At 56.3% G+C, this 17,998-nt stretch overlaps 2 protein-coding genes across 3 annotated transcripts; both read right to left on the bottom strand.

The window, feature by feature from the left end:
• Positions 1–75: 75 nt before the first annotated feature.
• Mcoln1 (mucolipin TRP cation channel 1) lies at positions 76–8,509 on the bottom strand. The gene is made up of 14 exons (XM_027954943.2): positions 8,369–8,509; positions 6,293–6,498; positions 5,353–5,520; positions 5,110–5,275; positions 4,510–4,618; positions 4,185–4,281; positions 3,879–3,978; positions 3,535–3,641; positions 3,270–3,419; positions 3,030–3,131; positions 2,598–2,720; positions 1,990–2,205; positions 389–519; positions 76–288 (listed from the first exon to the last, which is right to left on the bottom strand). The coding sequence occupies exons 1-14, from the start codon at positions 8,397–8,399 to the stop codon at positions 252–254; spliced, it is 1,743 nt and encodes a 580-aa protein (XP_027810744.1). The 5' UTR covers positions 8,400–8,509; the 3' UTR covers positions 76–251.
• A 1,648-nt stretch (positions 8,510–10,157) lies between these two features.
• Znf358 (zinc finger protein 358) lies at positions 10,158–13,887 on the bottom strand. 2 transcript variants are annotated; one of them, XM_027954965.3, is made up of 2 exons: positions 13,818–13,887; positions 10,158–11,925 (listed from the first exon to the last, which is right to left on the bottom strand). In XM_027954965.3, exon 2 carries the CDS (start codon positions 11,885–11,887, stop codon positions 10,226–10,228), a length of 1,662 nt encoding a protein of 553 aa, XP_027810766.2. In that variant the 5' UTR covers positions 11,888–11,925; positions 13,818–13,887; the 3' UTR covers positions 10,158–10,225. The 2 variants fall into 2 exon arrangements, with proteins under 2 accessions (XP_027810766.2, XP_027810767.2); XM_027954966.3 differs by lacking the exon at positions 13,818–13,887 and adding an exon at positions 12,037–13,480.
• Positions 13,888–17,998: the final 4,111 nt, after the last annotated feature.

Here is a 17,998-nt window from a genome sequence, read left to right on the forward strand (position 1 = left end):
GCGGCGCCTTAAAGGGGTAGAAGACCCTTTACCGCTGGGGCTGCCCCTCCCTCTAGAAATGAGAACAAGTTTATTTTCCCATTTATTTAACATTCACCCTCTTCCCTCCCCTTCCCGGTGTCCGACCTGACTGGCCCAGGCCCTCACAGGGCGCGACAGGGAGCCAATTCTTAAAAGCAAATTCTGAAAATAAATAAGCAGGGGTTCCCGCGGAGCGGGCGGGATGAAGTCCAGGGGCAGTGGTGGTCCAGTCAATTCACCAGCAGCGAATGGTCCTCCGAGGCATCCCTGGAGGAGGGGAGTAGGAAGGAAAAGTGTCAGTTCTCTTTGGTACGCTCCCCTTCAAGCTCGGGCCCCAGTTCTCAACCCTAACAGGGAGGATTCCAACCTTGCGCAGCAGCAGAGTAGGCTGCAGGCTGAGCCGCTCCCGCGTCGGAACTTGCCAGAGGTGGGGCTGTCCTGGCACTGTGCGATGTAGGCTTGGAGCTCGCTCTTCTCTGCACCAGCACCATCCGGGTGCTGGGGAGAGACGCCAGGAGATCCAGCATGAAAGTGGCCCCCAACTCTGAGGCCCTTGAGGTCTGCACCCCTCTCCTGCTATCTGGGTGTCCTTGTCCTGATGATGGTTAGACAGGCTCCCACCTTTGGGCCTTTGCTCTCTCGCCATGACCTCCACCTGTTGTTTCTTGTTCCCTTGCCCCGACCCACAAGCCTCATCTTGGTCAGTCCTGGTGCCCTCTGCTGCAGGCCCAGACACACATCTATGACGTGAGGCAAAGATGGCACACATCTGTGGGCACAAGTCCTGAGCGGACACACAGGACTTCCAAGAGCTAGAGCAAGACCTGATGGGGCTCCTGGGGTCTGATGGGCAGGAACATGGCTGTGGGCAGCTCTGAGCATGGGCGGGATGTGATGGGCAGCTCTGTGCATGGGGCGGGATGGGGTGGGCAGCTCTGTGCATGGGGCGGGATGGGGTGGACACACATCTGCCAGTGACACAGGACACCACAGGGCCTAGCACAGCCTTTTCCCCCGCAACCTACTACAGGCACCATCTCTTCTCCAAGTGCTTCCTGGCTTCTAGGTCTCTCTGCTTGTGACTGTTCCTACCCCAGGTGCCCTCCCTTGTTTTCCACCTCTTCAATCTGAAACTGAGATGATGGGAATGCTCAATTATCTAAGCTGTCTATCAGGGCCGCCATGAGCCGCACTGGCCTCTGGGTACTTGACCCATGGATGATCAGAGTGTGAAACTGAATTTCCTTTTAGTTCAAATCAAAATTTAAATAGCTGCATGTGGCTAAAGCCTAGTCATGGACAGAACATTCTAGAGGCTTTCTTGTAAATCCACCCTAATATCAGTCTAAAGCTGGGTACCATCTACCTTCTACACTCCTTCATACCTCTTGCCAGTGGGTCAGTGGCCATTGGACGTCCACTCTTGTATCACCATCTTTCCCAAAGACCTCAGACTGTTAAGGCCTGCTTTTTCTTGATGCCCAGCACCCAGCACAGAGCTTGGCTCAGAATACACCCTGGGACATGTTTTCTAAAAGAATCCTGTCCTGTGCCACCCACATGTCCTGCTCTGTTTTCTCTGACCCCTGCAACCTGCAGGAAGATGAGCATTCCTGGAAGTTCCATAAGACACAGGGGTTGAGAGGGTGTCTTGCAGATTCAGTTGGCCCTGGGCCGAACCCAGCTCCACACTCAGGAGTTAACATGGGGCAAGCTCCTGAGACACTGCCTCAGATTCCCTGTTAGTAAAAGCAAACCCAGGAACCGTCCTGACCTGAGCCCATTTTGATGATACTTGGGCAGCCTCAGTCCCACTTGGGCCTCCCTTGGACGTCAGAGTCTCCCACATTCTCTCTGTGTCTTTGCTCAGCCTTCTCTGTCCCCAGTACTCCTTGGTGGCAGGCAGCCACAGAGCTCAGAGCCATGCATGTGTGTGGGACGCCCAGGGAGGCAGGCTGGGCAGCTGACCTTGATGGTGTCGTAGGCGCCCGTGATGAGCGCGATGAAGAGGCTGAGCACCATGTAGATGAAGAGGCTGATGAACGAGTAGAGGTAGAGCTGGGAGAAGAGCCACACCAGGCTGCTGCGGCCCTGCTGCGCCTGCATCGCCGCGAACGTCACAAACATGTCATCCCCGTTGATGAGCGAAAACAGGCACTCGGACACCATCGACAGTGAGCGGAACTGTAGGCAGGGTCACCAGGGGTCAGGGGGTCAGTGGGCAGAGTACCAGCATTCACGATGGGGCCATCGGAGGGTCGTCATGTCAATGACAAGGTCACATAGTAAATGACATATTTCCCCAGGGCTAAAAGGGATCAGCAGAGCTGAGGATGGAATAACTGGGATCAACACAGGATCATCAGCAGGTGTGATGATGACAGTCACAAAGTCAATGTTAGTGCTATTGGGGGTCAGAGGGGACAGACAGCAAAATTGCTACAGACTACTAGAAACAGTACCAGGGTCAGGGTGGGTGGTTTCAGGTCAGGGAGGTGAGAGGTAAAGTGGGCTCAGGGGGAGCCAGGGACCCTTGGACTGCATTCACGAGCACCCCTGTCCCCAGAAGCTCCTACCTTCACGTGGTATGGCCCTAACACGATCCAGCCACAGAAGCAATAGCCCAGGTAGATGACGGCCACGCAGCAGCAGAAGCGCATGACACTAGGCAGAGCCACCCGCAATGTGGCAATGAGAATCTGTGGGGGGCAGGAGGATTCAGAATGTGGCCCAACCCAGGGGAGGAAAGCAGGCCATCCTGGGGAGGAGGGTCCAAGGGAGCCCCATGGATGACCAGCTTATGGACAAGAAGGGACAGGTGCCCGTGGTCCTGCCCAGGTGCAGGGACAGGTATGTGTATGGTGGGCAGGTGAGGAAGAGACTTGCAACTGGGCACAGTTAACGGCTGTGGCTGCTTTATGTGTGTGGGTGTATTTGGGGGGCAATGGTGGTCACTCAGAGGGCCAGATACATCCCTGCCCAGGCCCACTCAGGGGCATGAGGCTCACGTTGTACTTGTGGAAGAAGGTCAGGTAACGGATGACGCCCACCCAGACAAGCAGTGTGGAGGTGCCCAGGAGGATGCTGCAGACGTCATAGCTTGCCAGGTTCTAGGGGTGAGACCAGTGTCATTTCATTCAACCCCACCCTTCCTGGGAGGAATGTGGCCCCAGGCAGGCATGGTGGTGAAGCCAGGACCTGGGACAAGATGGCACAAGGACCCAGGGCAGGGCATGGGCATGACCCACCTTAGCCTCGATACCAATCTTCATGATGGTGCCCGAGATGGTGAGCACATCGCTGGTGACCAACAAGATGTACCAGCCATTCACAAATTCTAGCCGTTCCCACAGGCTGATCACCCGTCCCCGTTGCCGCCACATGAACCCGACAAACTCCTGCAGGAGGAGGTGAGATGAGGGTCCATCCAGGCACAGAAGCCTTGAAGCCCTGGCCCTCAGGGCCTCAGGGCTGGGCAAGATGGGCACTGGCATACGGGACCCTGGGCCTCACATTCTGTAGCAGGAAGCCACGGAGCAGTGAGCGAGCACACAGCAGGAAGGACAGAGAGCAGGTGAGGATGACCACCATGTCAAACAGCAGCCGGAAGCTGTTGTCTCCTGCACAGAGAGGATGGTGGGGTCAAGGGTGACACAGGACCATGGGAGGCTGGGGCTTGAAGCAGGCCAGGGCTGGAGACCCAAAGGGCTATGTGGTCAGGGGACTCAGGGGTTACTCTGAAGGCTGGGGTCAGAATTCCTGGTCAGTGCTGGTCTGAGGCTCAGGGAACCCTGGGCAGGTCAGGGGGGCCCCCAGTTGCCGCTGGCCTGGGTGTGGTCTGGGGCTCAGGGGCTCACCATGTCTGGAGACACTTGGGTGCTTACACTCCTGGATGTGGGCCTGGGTCTCCAGACTGATGGGGATACGCCCACTGTGTGCCTTGTTGTCGAATGTGATCTGCAGGGGCCAGGTGGGGCAGGGCAGAGGCAGACTGACCAGCAGCCCCAAGCCCCGCCAGACCTGCCCGACGGACAGCCCACTGGCCCCAGCCTTCCCACCACCACCACCTTCAGCCAAGGCTCCCCACACGTTCCTTGACCTGGCAAGTGCCAGCTCTGGAACTCAGAAGCCGTGTGGGGCCCCAGACCCCAGGAGGTCCTCACCAGGACACTGAAGGTATAGCAATCGGGGATCTCATTGTTGATGAGGCTCTGGAGGTTGATGGTCTTCAGCTGGAAGTGGATGGTGACGTTGATCAGCCTAGGGGGAGGCTCAGGTGAGGGGAGGGGCCCTGCCCGTCCCTCCCAGTCCCCATGCCAGCCCCCCTTCCCTGCTGTGCTGACTCTGCAGATAGCAGGGGAACTGCTCACAGAGCATCTGTGCAACAGCCCTGCCCCCGCCTGCAGGGAAGTGTCTACAGGTCAGGATGCCAGGCATCCTGTGCCCCCGCCCTCGGCCCCCTCAGCCCCTCAAGCGAGCAGGCAGTACTTGTGGAATTTGAGCGTGAGGTTCTTGTAACTGGAGCTGCCGTCCGAGAGGGCGAGATCGTCACTGGGGGGTACAGGGGGTCTCTCGGGGGGATCCACCTGGATGCAGTCTGAGGACAGGCAGTCAGGGAAGGGCCTCAGGGAGCAGGGGAGGCCTAGGCTGGTCTCCCCTAAGCCCCCGCAGGCCGTCCCTGCTCACTTCGCACTTTGTGCTTGAAAACCTGCTGTCTCCCCTAGGGCAGGGCGGGGGCTTATTCTCTACAGAGACCCTACTGCCTGATGCTCCATGGACCCCATAAGTTAGAGAACAAATGATATGAGAAAATAATTCCTGGCTTTTTTCTGTCCACGAGTTCTACCGAGCACATTGTACATGTCAAAGTGTTCATGATCATGATCCCAAATCACAACCCCATGTCACAGATGAGCAAGTGGCAGGGCCAGGATTTTATGAGGTTTGGTTCTTTTTTTGGCAGTACTGGGGCTGGGACCCAGGGACTTGTGCAGGCTGGGTGAGTGCTAACCACAGCCAGGCCCTTGGCCAGGATTTGAATCCCAGAAGCCCAGGCTCCCAACACTAAGCCCCGCCCTGTTCACTCACCAGTGACAACCATTGGGTCAATGTCAAAGGTGTCGTTGGCTGGGTCCACGTGGCCACGGTGGTAGTACCGCTGACAGAGAGCCAGCGCTGAGCCGTTGGCCCAAGGGCCACCCCCACCCTGAACATAGGCGTACCGCCCCAGCGACACCTCGGGCAGCATCAGGTACTGTGGGCAGAGAAGGGGAGGCTTCGTTAGCCCAAGGGCTCTGTCGCATGTCCCGCTCCCGGACGGTCCACACGCACCTGGTCCACAGCGTAGAAGATGGCCTGGTACAGCTGCTCCCTGGTATAGGCTGCGAGGGTGTCATCCGCCCCATCCGAATAGCCCAGCAGGAAGAGGTGTCGGAAGGCGATGGTGTTCTCCTCCCGGAATGTCACCGCCAGCTGGTTGCTGAGCCCGAACAGGATGAGCTGGCAAGAGGGGCAGGGGAAGTTGGCTCTGCTGGGACAGGGCCTCCCTTGGGGCACAGGAGGAGGAAGAAGAAGAGTGGGCCCCAGAGGCATCCTGGGGGTGGGCAGCTCTGCTTGGAGTGAAAAATGCTGCCCTCCTCGCCCTCCACTCAGGGCCTAAGCTCCATGCCACAACCACCATCATGTCCCCAGGGTGCAGCACACAGTGGGCACTTGTACATCTCACAGCAGCGGTGAGCGTTCATCACCTGCTTACCAGATGCCTAAACCCAAACCTCCCAGTAAGCACACTACTAGGCCCTTTACCCAGGGTAGCCACAGCCTTGGATCAGAAGCAAGAGCTGAGGGCAGGGGCTGAGCGTGACTCATTGTGGGGTCCCCAAAGCCCAGCACAGGCCTGGCTTGAGGAAGCAGGATCACCTGGTTCAGCCTCTGGATTGGTTCTCTTTGAGAGTCCACATGGTGTCAGACTGCCTGGGCTCAAATGCTATCTTCTAGTGCTCAGTCACTATGTGGCTTTGGACAGGTCCCTGAACCTCTCCGAGCCTCTCTGGCCTCACATATGCAATGAGACTACAGCACTGGGCCTCTGTGAGCTGAAAAGGAGCTGCTGCACACACAAATCTCCAATGCTCCTGGCTGGCTACGCATTGTCAATGTGGTTATGCTGCTGCGAGGGATCAGGAAGAGGCTCCCATTTCCAGCCTCTCCTTCCAGGGAAATAGCAGCTTTAAATAGCGTTTGATTGGGCCACCTGCTTGGCTGGTCTCACCTGCACAGTGACCACCAGGATCTTGACCACCTGTAGCATCAACTTGCAAGGCTTGCGTCCCTTGGCCCGGAACTTGTCACAGGGACTCATGAAAAAGTACTTGAGCCGGCGGCGGAGATCCTCCTCCTCTGAGGGGGTTGGAGGGGCTGGCAAAGCCCCTGAGTGGGTCCCATACCCAGGGTTGGGGGTCAAGAGTCGCTCGGTCTCTATGGAATCAGGAGAAAGCAGTAAGGCCTGGGCAGCTCTACTTGCTACAGGTTCAGCCCAAGGCCTGGGCTACTCCCTCTGCCTTCTTGCCCCTAATCCATGCTTCTGCCAAGCAAGGAACAACTGTAAGAGGTCTAAGAAAACCTGCATCATTTTATGGCTGTATGCAGTGGTCCTTTACAGAGGTGTTGAGCTGGTGTTTTGGATAATCAAAAGGACCAGGTGCACTTGCACAAGCTGGTAACCTCAGCTACTCAGGAGTCAAGGAAAGAGGGCCAGGCCACCTAGGGAGACCCACTCTCCAATAAAAAAAAGCCTGAGCTGATTTGTGGCCCCGCTCACCAGCTCAGACAGGACATTCAGCCTTGCTGACCCTTAGCTTCCTCATCTGCAAAACGGAGCAATAATCATCTATCACAGGGAAGCTAAGGATTGATACTTATAAAGTGTTTATCACGAGGACAGATATGTGGTGAGTATCAGAGCACTTCATCTATGTTCCTGTTGCGGATTTGTGGGGAGAAGGAACTGCGTGCACTGGGTTCCCACAGGGTATATGAAGCCCACGGGCTCGTCCCAATTCCAAGCCTCACATTCCAGGCTTCTCTGGACAAACACCCAATAGATGACCTTTGAACTCATCACAACCTGGGCTGTCCTGATGACACTGTCACAAGCCATAGGCCTGTGGAAGGGGTGCTCTGCAGTAACAGTAATAACCCTAGAACACATTTGCAGACCACTCACTCCATCCTCACCAAGGGCACTGGTCCTGGAACTTACAGGACATCTCCCTAAGCTCCTCATCTGAAAAGTGGAAGTCAAAAACATTCATCACAGATCCTGAAGCTGCGCTGAATTAGCGAAGCCACGCAGGTAAGGACCTCCATCATTCCTCAGTGAGCAAGCGGTGCTGAGCACAGTTCTTCTTTTGAAACTAACAGGAAGACCCAAAGTTTCAGCAAAGGCTGGGGTCACACAGTGACACTGACATGGTGACCATGTCCCAGAACTGTCCCTAACATCCCCATCATCTCCTTGCTTTTTCTTTCTAGGACTTGGAACCTTGTCTGGCAAGCTGTCAGAATAGATTTTTTTTTTTTACTTTTCAATACTGGGGATGGGATTCAGGACCTTGAACATGCTAGGCAAGTGGTCCACCACTGAGCCACAACCCAGCACAAAAGCCATCAGGATAAGCGTGGGTGCAGTCAGAACTGTGGTGTAGGGAGGTCCCAGCTTCTGGCCTCTCCCTTTGGAGCTTGGATGCGCTTGTTGTTTACAAGCCAGGAGGAAGGGAAGCCAGAAGGCGGCTCCTGCCTTGGCTAGGTAACAGCTAGCCTACCGCCAGCCTACCAGTCCTGACGCCGATCAGGTGTTTCCAGCCAGCTCAAGGGGAGGACAACACTCTTCCTCCACATTCCGGATGGGAGAGGACCTCTGAAGAGGCTGGAAGTTGGGCAGCCACAGTCTGAGTTCAGGGAAACTGCGCATTTGCTTCCTGCGTTCAGGCAGGGAAGCCTGGGGTCTCGCGTGCGGGTCAGAGAAGCTGCTGCCAGCTGTCCCAGTTCCAGCAAAGTTGTGCAATCAGAACTTGGGCTCGGAATGGAAATCCTGGACATCTCGCCACCCAAGTCGGAGAAACCGGCGGCCCGCTGGCTGCCTGAGCTCAGGACCCCGGAGCAGAGCTTGGTTTTGGGAAGGGGGGAAGCTTGGTGCCTGCCCACCCGCCGCCCAAGTTCTAGGAGCAATCTGCCCACGTCTCTACCGTGGAGCAGCTGAGAAGCCCGCACTGGAGTTGGGGAAGGGACTCCGGCAGCTCCGCCGCCCGAGGTCGGAGAAGCTGCCCCGCGCGCCGTCCGCCCTCACCTGAGCCGCGCCGGCCCACCGGGGCTGCCATGCCGGGGCGCGGGGCGCGCGGCTGGGCAGCTGGGGTCCGAGCGCCCGCCGCTGTCACTGCGGCCTCGCTCCCTCGCGGCGCCGCTTCAAACCCTCCCGCATCAGCTGACCCGCGCCGCGGTCACGTGACGAGGGCGCCCGGGTGTCCACGTGACTGATCCAGTCCCGCCCACTGCGCCACGACGACCCCTCCCGGAGATGCACGCATGCGTGCCTTAGCCTGCGACTCGCGAGCCGATGGCGGTCGTGAGGTCCTAGCGTCACATCCCGCTGCCGGAGAGGAGATAAATGGACTGGCTCTGAGCGCGGCAGTGACTGGCCCCACCCCTGGCTCCCTGTCAGGCCCCGCGTGTGGTGCCAACTTCGTGAATTCCATGTTCAGAGTTTGACCCCTTACCCTCCGCGGGGTCTGGCGATGACTCTGCGACCCACCTAAGGATTGTTCTCCTTCCTCCCGGCCCATCAGCAAACCAATTTTCTAAACCAAATAGGACCACTTATCGCCCCACCCACCCTTTGTCCACAGTCCAGAGTCCCCCAGCAGTCCTGGCCTGGACCTCTGAAGCAACCTCCTCCAGCCTGGCGCACTTCCTCCTGCTACCCGCTGACTCCAGTGTTCACCCAGTAACCAGAGGCACCTTCAAAGAATTATTCATATCAGTCCTCTGCCAGAGAACCTGCTGGCGGCTTCCCATTGCTGGGAAACAACTCCCCACCACCGCCTGCCAGTACTCTCCGGTCTAGCTCCCACCTCTGCCTCTAGTTCATCTCTTGATGATTCCAGGGCCTTTACACGCTTTTGCCCTGGAGCATAATAGTTAAGAACACCAGGCTCTGCAGGGTAGACAATTCAGGTTTAAATCTAGGCATTGCCATCTACCTGCCACTTGTATATTTTCCAGTGTCTCTTAAACACTGCGTGCCTGTTTCCTCATTTGCAAAATGGCAAATACTCGGAGTTACTGGACTCTCGGGGCTGTTGAAAGAAATAAATGAGCAAATGCAAGATCGCTGACAAATCTGGGCAGCAGTGCTGATTATTCATTTAGTGGTACTAGACCTGTAAAACCCTTCCTCCGGACAGTGTTCACGCCACCTAAATCGGAAGTCTTGTTCTGCTTCTTTTAGAATGTGCCATCCTCTGATTACTTCTGAAATAGTTTCAGATGTAATCTGAATGTAATTGATGATGTGTTTTGTCAGGGTGAGGGCCATACTTATCTTGCTCCCTTGTGGAGACACTAACAATCAGCAGATGTTTGTTGAACACGTAAACGTGCGGCCTCCATTTGCCTAGTGGGCTTCCGAGGGCAAGGGGTAGGCTTAGGGAGCAAATGGGGATGGCTGCTGCCATGGTCCTTTGTCAACCTCTGTTACAGCCCACTAGACCTGGACCAGCAACATGCCAGAGATTCCAGCATTGTGGAAAAGCTAAAGGGAGGTGACTCTGTCAGGCCACCTGCAGGGCAAGTCTCCCCTGACTAGGACCCCCCAACCCAGGCCTGGAGAGGCAGAGTGGTGACTAGTGGGATGGACAAATGTGAGACCTTATAGTCAGGGGAAGCTAGGAATCTTGTGGGGGTGTGGCTCCAGGTGTATGGTTGGCCTTGGCCACACCCTCCCATCTCTGTTCACCCAGCAACCAGAAGCATCTCCTAGAGAGATGATCCTAATGCCTGTTCCCTCAGCTAGTGGGAAGGGGCCAGGCTGTGCATCAGGGGAGGAAGCGCAGAAGGCAAGCCACAACGCAGAGCCGGGAGGCAGTGGGAGGATTTTACTAACTGCACAACACACAACTTCCCCAGGCCTGTGGTGCTGGTGTCCCCTTCAGCCATCAGGCCCCAGTAGTGCCCCTTGCTCCTTTACCCACTCTGGGCTCTCACCAGTAGGGAGGGCTGGGCTGACAGTGTCACGGATAGGAGAGCAGGGATCAGGATGGGAGTCAGGGTTGGGGTCAGGGCTGGGCACAAGGTCAGGGTCATCATCATCACTAGGCTTAGGGTCAGAACATTCAACAGGCTCAGGGCTGGGGGTGGATGTGGAGCCAGAGAGAGGTTGAGGGCTGGGATTGGAAAGGGAGCCCAGAGCAGAGCCAGGGTCAGGGCTGCGGCCAGAGCTGGGGCCAGGACTGAGACCCAGGCCAGAACCCAGCACAGACACAGCATCAGGACCCAGGAAGGAGACTTGCCCAGGCCTCATCACGGACGCAGGGCTCAAGCCAGGCCCCAGGCTCAGGCCAGCGGCGGCGGCCGCTGCGGCTGCTGCTGCGGCGGCGGCGGCAGCAGCTGCGGCGCCCTCGTGCACCCGCTTGTGCTTGGTGAGGCTCGAGGCTTGGCCAAAAGCCTTGCCACAGAGCTGGCAGCGGTAGGGGCGCTCGCCAGAATGCACGTGGAGGTGCTGCAGCAGCGCCGAGCTCTGCCCAAAGGCCTTGGAGCAGTGCGGGCAGGCGTAGGGACGCTCGCCGGTGTGGATGCGCAGGTGGTGCTGCAAGTTGGAGCTCTGCCCAAAGGCCTTGCCACAGTGGGGACAGCGGTAGGGGCGCTCAGCGGTGTGTGTGCGCTGGTGCTGCAGCAGCGCTGAGCTCTGCCCGAAGGCCTTGCCGCACTGCGGGCAGGGGTAGGGTCGCTCGCCGGTGTGCGTGCGCAGGTGCTTCAGCAGCGCGGAGCCCTGCCCGAAGCCTTTGGCGCACACTGGGCACTTGTGCGGCCGCGGGCCACCGTGTGTGCGCAGGTGCTGCGCCAGCAGCGAGCCGTGGCCAAAGGCTTTGCCACAAACGGGGCAGCGGTGCGGCTTCTCGCCACTGTGGCTGCTGCGGTGCTTCAGCAGCGTGGAGCGCCAGCCGAAGGCTTTGCCGCAGGCAGCGCACTGGTAGGGCCGCGCCCCGGTGTGGATGCCACGATGCTGAGCCAGGGTGGCGCCGTGGCTGAAGGACTTGCCGCAGTCGGGGCAGCGGTAGGGCTTCTCGCCGCTGTGGGTGCGACGGTGCTGGCTCAGCCCGGAGCTTCGGCGGAAGGCTCGCCCGCAATCGGGGCAGGAGAAGGGCCGGGGCGGGCTGGCTGGGGGAGGGAGCACCTCGGGGCTGGTGGCCAGGACTTGGGGGGTGGCAGTGAGGCTGGAGGAAAGGGGGTCCACGTCTGGTGCGGTGGGGCTTAGGGTGTCGCTGTCAGGGTCGAGAACCAAGGGTACAGGGCCAATAACATCTGGATCGAGGTCGAAATTTGAAGACATGGGGTCCAAATCTTGGGGATGGGAATCTTGGTTCCCCAAGATGGAGCCTGGAGCTTGCACATCGGGACCCAGATCCTCTGGGACAGGGTCCAGATCTTCATAGTTGGGGTCCACATCTTCTGAGACAGTGTTGAGGTCTTCTGGATCAGGCTCTGGGTCTTCAGAAACTGGGTCCAGGTCCTCTTTGTCAGAGTCAAGCTCTTCATAAACAGGCCTCAGGCTCTTGTGGCCTGGGTTCCTGACTAGGACTGAGCGACGCATCCCAGGTGTGAAACTGCTGACTGCTTCAGGGACAGGATCTGCAGAGCGAGGACACAGAGTAGGTGGAAATAGGTTCTGGGAAACAGGGAATCTCTTTGGAGTCTGGGCAGGGATGGGAGAAGGGATTCAGCCATTCCCCCATAACTTACTCCTAAACACACTCATGGATCTTTCCCCGACTCTGCAGAAAGACTTCTCACTTGCCCAGTCAGGATGTGGTATAGAAGGACCCTGGGTGGGACATGGTGGGACCCTCCCTTCTCAGCCCTGAACCTGGATGAAAGTCATGGGACCCCAAACTAGGTCTCCAGTGCCCAATCCCATGGCTCTGCCCCTCTGTCCATCCTGAACTCTTGTGGGGATCCTGTGAAAGAGGGAGTCCTAGGTTCCAACCCCTTTAATTGGCCCCCCCTCCTGGGAAAAGGGTGGTGTCAGAGTTCCAGTGTCCTGAGCACATGGCCCAAATTCCTGCCCTCCTCTCACCCAAATTGGAGGTGACAGATTGTAGAAAGAAGGGCCCCTGACTCAACTCTTAGGTGGTATGCTGAGCTCTACAAACTGTGGTTGGAGAATAACCTAGGCACTGTGGGGGGGGGATGACATCTGGTACCCCTCTTAGGTCACTGGGGGAGAAGACAGGAGAAGGAGGCAATCTGAATTCCATACCTCACAGCTTAGGGAGTACATTCTCTCCTAGAGAGATGATCCCAATGCCTGTTCCCTAAGCTGGTGGGGAGGGGAGGGAGACCATATTTGAGACCCCTCCTGATGGGGAAGTAGAAGCAGAGCAGGGAGATTTAGAGATCCCTTAGGGGACAGCGGGGGTCAGTTATCAATATGTCTGTTTTCCCAGTTGACTAGAAGACTGTGAATTCTAACCCCTAGCTGCAGAGTAGGTGAAAATAATACCTGGGGATCCTCTGGGTTACTGGGGGAACCCCCAGGGAGGGGAGATTCTGAGCAATGAACCCACAGCTTGGGTGTGGGGATTATGTCTCTACACTTGTGTTTGTTCCCCCCAGGAGAAAAAATCCTGAGCTGAATCCAGCCTCATGGCTGGGGGTGGGGGGAGGTGGGGAAGTGGAGGAAGAATAGTTGGAGCCACTTCAGCTGGATTACCAGTTGGGGGGATGTCTTGAGTTACCTTAGGGCTGAGTTCCTGGGAGTGGGGGAATCTCCGGTTCCCCTTCTGGGAAAGGGGACATACTGAGCCACAACCCCATAGCTGCAAGGGGGTAAGCAAACAAAGAGTGCTGAGCTCCTGAATGCCCCCTCAACCCAGACCCCATAGTTGGAGGGTGGGGGAACTACTTGGGTCCCCTCCTGGATTCCTAGGAGGCAGAGGAACCCTTAGACTGCTTCCAGAGGAAAGGCCTCCTCAATTCCCAACTCAGCTGGAAGACGGGAGGAGAAAGCACGGAGCTCCTGGAGACATTGGGCCCCTGAATAGCCTTTTGAGAAGGAGCTTCCGAACTCTAGACCCCAAGACGAGAAGGGGAGGCAAACAATAGCTGGACCCTTTCCTGGGGTCCTGGGGGCAGAAGGAACCCCTGGGTCCCTCTCCTGAGGAAAGGGCCTCCTGAATCCCCGCACCCAAGCTGGACGTGCGAAACCAATGCCCAGGGCCCCCCGCGTGGTTTCCAGGAGGGAGCGTCCTGAGCTCCGCACCCCAGAATAGCGGGCGCCCCCGCCCCTCCGGCTCGGAGGCTGGGGCTCCGGGCCCTCCCCCGCCGCGGCGGGATGAGCGCGCTAGGCCGGCGGCCGCTGGGACCCCCTCCCGCCGCGCCCCGAGCCCCTCGTCCCAGCAGGAGCGGGCGTCTTGCGGGCGGGGGGCGATCAGAGGTCGTCCCCGGCCGCGCCCCACGCGGGGCCCCCAGCCCGCCCCCCGCCTGGTCCCCTCCCGGCCCGGCCCGCTCGCGAGGACACTCACCCGGCGCCCCTCGCCCCTGCCCGGCCCGCCGCGCCCGCGCCGGCCGCCGGCGCCCCCCAGGCCTGCAGGAAGCCCCCCGCCCGCCAGCCCCGCCGGCGGCCCCCTCGGCCCAGCGGCCCCGCCAGGCGCTCCCGGGGAGCGAGAGGGGCCGGCCGAGGGCCGCAGCGGGAGCTGCTGGGACTTGTAGTTCGCCCGCGCCCGCCACGGCCGTCGCCATCGCTGCCCCCGCCCCCCGGGCCAGCCTTTGTCCCGGCCCGGCCGCCCCGGCCGCGCGACCGCGCCTTTGTCTGCGCCGCGCCCGCCCGCGCCGCTCTGGCTGCGTCCCTGCGGCTGTCCTCGGGCCCTCTCGGTCCTTCTCTGGCCCCGGCCCTCTCTGCCTCTCTCTCTGGACCTGCCTCTCCCAGTCCCTAGCTCTCCGTCCCTTTCTCGGTCCTCATCTCTTTATCCCTGTCCTCTGTTCGTCGCTTTGCCCCGTCCCCTCACTTTCTCTGCCTCTGCCCCCTCTTTGTGTCTGTCTCGGTTTCTCTTTCTGTCTGTGTCTGTCTTGGCTTCCTGTCAATGTCTCTGACTACCTTTGTTCGAAAGACAGCAACTGTGACATGGCTGGGGCAGACTCGCCTTGCACAGGAGCATGGTGAGGCCTCTGAGAAGCCCCACGGTTTTAAAAACATGTCTATCTTTACTTAATCCAGAATTTCTCAAATTTTTTTCTTTATAGTGGAACCCCTCACTCTTTCTGGGTACACCCTTTGACACCCCCAGGGGAGCAGAGTCTGAGATATTCTCTTTCCCTTAGTGTCTTCAGCCTCCTACCCAGATGACGAGTTGCTGCTGTCCCTGGGGGACTCCAAGTGCCTGTCTTGGCTGCTGATTTCTGGGAAACCTTAGCCAGGACTGGGGAGGGCTCTGGACACACTACCTGGCAACACAGTTCCCTGCTGGGGAGGGGGTGAGAAAAAACAGCCCCTGGCAGCTGGCAGCCGGGCCATGATGTTCTTTATTAAACATAAACAACGGCCACAGAATATAAGCAATGATCAGACAAGGCCACTCTGTGATCATATTTAAACCAAGATAGAGACGAGAACACACTGCAACTACAAAAAAATGAGTGCCCACCCTCCTCTCCCCACTAATGCAAATGCTGCTGCTTCTTGCCAATGGCAGCAGCGACTCTTTCAATCCTCCCACCTCGGATCTAAAAATCACTGAACCTTCTGCCACGAATTTGTTCTCTGCTTCCTCACAGCACATTCTGGAGTTGCTTCAGCTTTCCTTAAAACCACCCAGCATAAGCCCAAATCCTCCCCAAATCCCAATTCCCTCTTCTAGAGGGACCCTAAGGTCCCCCGTGGTGGTTGTCTCCTTACTAAAGAAGCTAAATCTTTTTTTTTTTTTTTTTTTTTTGGACTACAGGTGGGTTCCTGAGAATCTTTGGTGTGTTAAACACCACCTACCCGCAAATACCAACAGCCCCGAGCAACCAGATGTCCAGGCGTGTGTCCCTTCCTGAACCTTGTGAGTCTGTGCTGGACTATGGTCTGAGACCTTCCTGCCAGTTCACAGTGGATCTGAATGATCTGAGATGACTTCAGTCGGATGGGGTCTCTGGTGCCTCATCCTGTCACCCCCGGATAATCTCATTAGCAACAGCATGCGTAAGGACATCTGTTGTTTCTCTCTGCTCAGCTCATCTGAGCACCTTGCTTTTGTGGTTGGATCTGTGTCTAAAGCTCCCCAGTTTGATATGAATCTCCATGTACTAACAAAGAACATGGCCACAAGAACTAGGTCTGGGATGACGATGTGAAGTTGGTGGGTTTTGCCCTTCATCGGGGATCATGAGCTATAGGGACTCATCATGTCTGCAGTCACATCCTTGGTTGTTCAGAACAGCCTGGAAAATGAGGCCAATATACACCAGAATGTAGAGGTTAGACAAGGAGAGAGCTCTGGCTAGATTTGTGCCTGAAGCCCGAAGCCTTCTTTCTAGTCTCAACAAATTTCCAGGGTTCTGAACTAGTTTTAGGATTTCTGTCCCTTTCATTCATTGAGAAAAATAACTTAAAATGTGGAAATGGCTAAGCAAAGTCGGGTCACCACCTGCATGGATTATAAAATGAACAGGGCTCCCTAGGTTTGTGCAGTACACAGACTGTCTGGATGTATATGACAGCCTCGTAGAGGAACACTCCTCAGAAATCTGTTATGTGGAAGAAAAACAGCTAATTAAATTGTAGCCTATTTTATCTTGAAACTCCGATCACATGTCTCCTGAGACTGTGGATTGAGGGACTTTTCACAAAAATATCAGGATGTTGGGATCTGTGGGAGCTTTCATGCAGCCTTCAGCAAGGTCTTGGAAGACACAAGCTTTTTTTTCTGCTTCTTATGAAGCAAAAGCTGATATCTGCTCCATTTTGATTATTAAAACTAAGTTCTCTGCTCCAAGTTGAAAGAGTGGACAGGTAATGCTGTGGGAGGTAAAACTGGGACCATAGATAGCTGGGGGACACTGGTTGTCTCTAGGTCACTCCCAAACACCTTCCACTCTCTCTCCACAATAGGTAACAATGACTCTCACTAGGTAGAGACGGTTTGCAGAATTATGCCCTGGGGCATGCTAGATGCGCTGGGCAGGCGCAGATCAGTTGCTAGGAAATGGGGTCCAGCAAGGTTAACCTCAATCTCCCGGTAAAGGGTTCAGAGTGGCCTACTCAACTGGGCCAACCAATCATAGTACACCATCCCTCTGAGCGTAGTGATTGATTCATGGCTGAGCACGTGACTCAAATGGACCAATCATCGTGTTTCTTAAATTCTACTGGGAGAAGGGGAGATAGCTCCTTCCTTTGGAGCTATCTTCATCCTCCTTTCCATCATTTGGAGGGAAATAGGATTGAGAGATGGTGAGGAAGACAGTCCAGATGAGGAACCAGCATACCCCATGTGAGACCCAATTCCAGACCTTGTTTTGGTTTCTTCCTTTCCTCCCTCCCTCTTTCCTTCTTCCTTCCCTCTTTATCTCTCTCCCTCCCTCTGTCCTTCCTTTCTATTTCCTCCCTCCTTCTTTCCTCCTGTCCCCCCCCCCGCCCCGCCCCGTTTCTGCCGGGAATGCAACCCTGGGCATCCGCATGCTGCATGCTAAGCCGGCGCTCTAGCACCAAGGCATTCCCAGCTCCCAATTCCAGACACTCTTGTTTCTAAGTCAATAAAATTCTTTTTTGCTTGGACTGGCTAGAGCTTGTTTTCTGTCCCTTACAAAAAAAAAATTTACTTAAGACAATTTTTAGGCGCCATTCGTTGAGCTGTAGGTCAGATAATTCAGGCCCTGTACCAAGCACAGCCACATTTTATTTAATCCTTGTAATCCCTCTGTCTACCAAGGAGGAACTATTGTGTCCCCATTTCACAGGTGAGGAAATGAGGAATTTCAGAGCTTGAAACCCACCTGTCCAAGACAGGAAAATGACAGGTCTGAGTTCTGTTGCCAGGTGCTGCTTACAGTTGATGAAATTGTTTTCCTTTAAAAATTAATTGGTTTCCCACATTCAATCTTCTTTTATTCATCCTGGTCAGAAGCCTTGGTGTGTGTGTGTGTGGTGGGTGCTAAATGTAATAGAGGAATGGGTGTAAATTCAAAAATACACCCAGTATCATCCTGTAGTGTTTTCAGGGGAAATGAAATGCTCATTGAACATTTCCAGTAGTGTGCCTGTTCTCCCTTGGCCAGCCACCCCGGGCTGCTCAGTTCCATGACTAGGAAATGCTTCCAGTTGTGCTGAAATCCCACCCATTGTTTTTCACCTGGCCTCTGGGCTGCTGGAAACCATCCCTGGAACTAGACAGGAGCACAAGCAGCCCTGTAACTGGAGCTACAGAGACCTGAGCTTCCTAGCAGCTAAAGCAGAAAGGAAAGTTCTAGTTATCTGGTCAAAAGACTAGCTTCACCAGAACAGGATGTTCTGTTGCCGTGGTTCCCAACCAGGGCAATTTCCGCCACACCTCACCGTGGGGGACATTTGGCAATACCTGTTGTGGGGGGGTACGCTATTAACAACTAATGGATCGAGGACACCCTGTGATACACAGGGACAGCCTCCAACAAAGAATTATCTGACCCAAGATGCCAGTGGGGCCGAGAGTGAGAACCCAGATTTATCACAACACAACTCAGAGCA

The sequence above is a fragment of the Marmota flaviventris genome, chromosome 1, assembly GCF_047511675.1.
Source record: "Marmota flaviventris isolate mMarFla1 chromosome 1, mMarFla1.hap1, whole genome shotgun sequence".
NCBI classification, from domain to species: domain Eukaryota; kingdom Metazoa; phylum Chordata; class Mammalia; order Rodentia; family Sciuridae; genus Marmota; species Marmota flaviventris.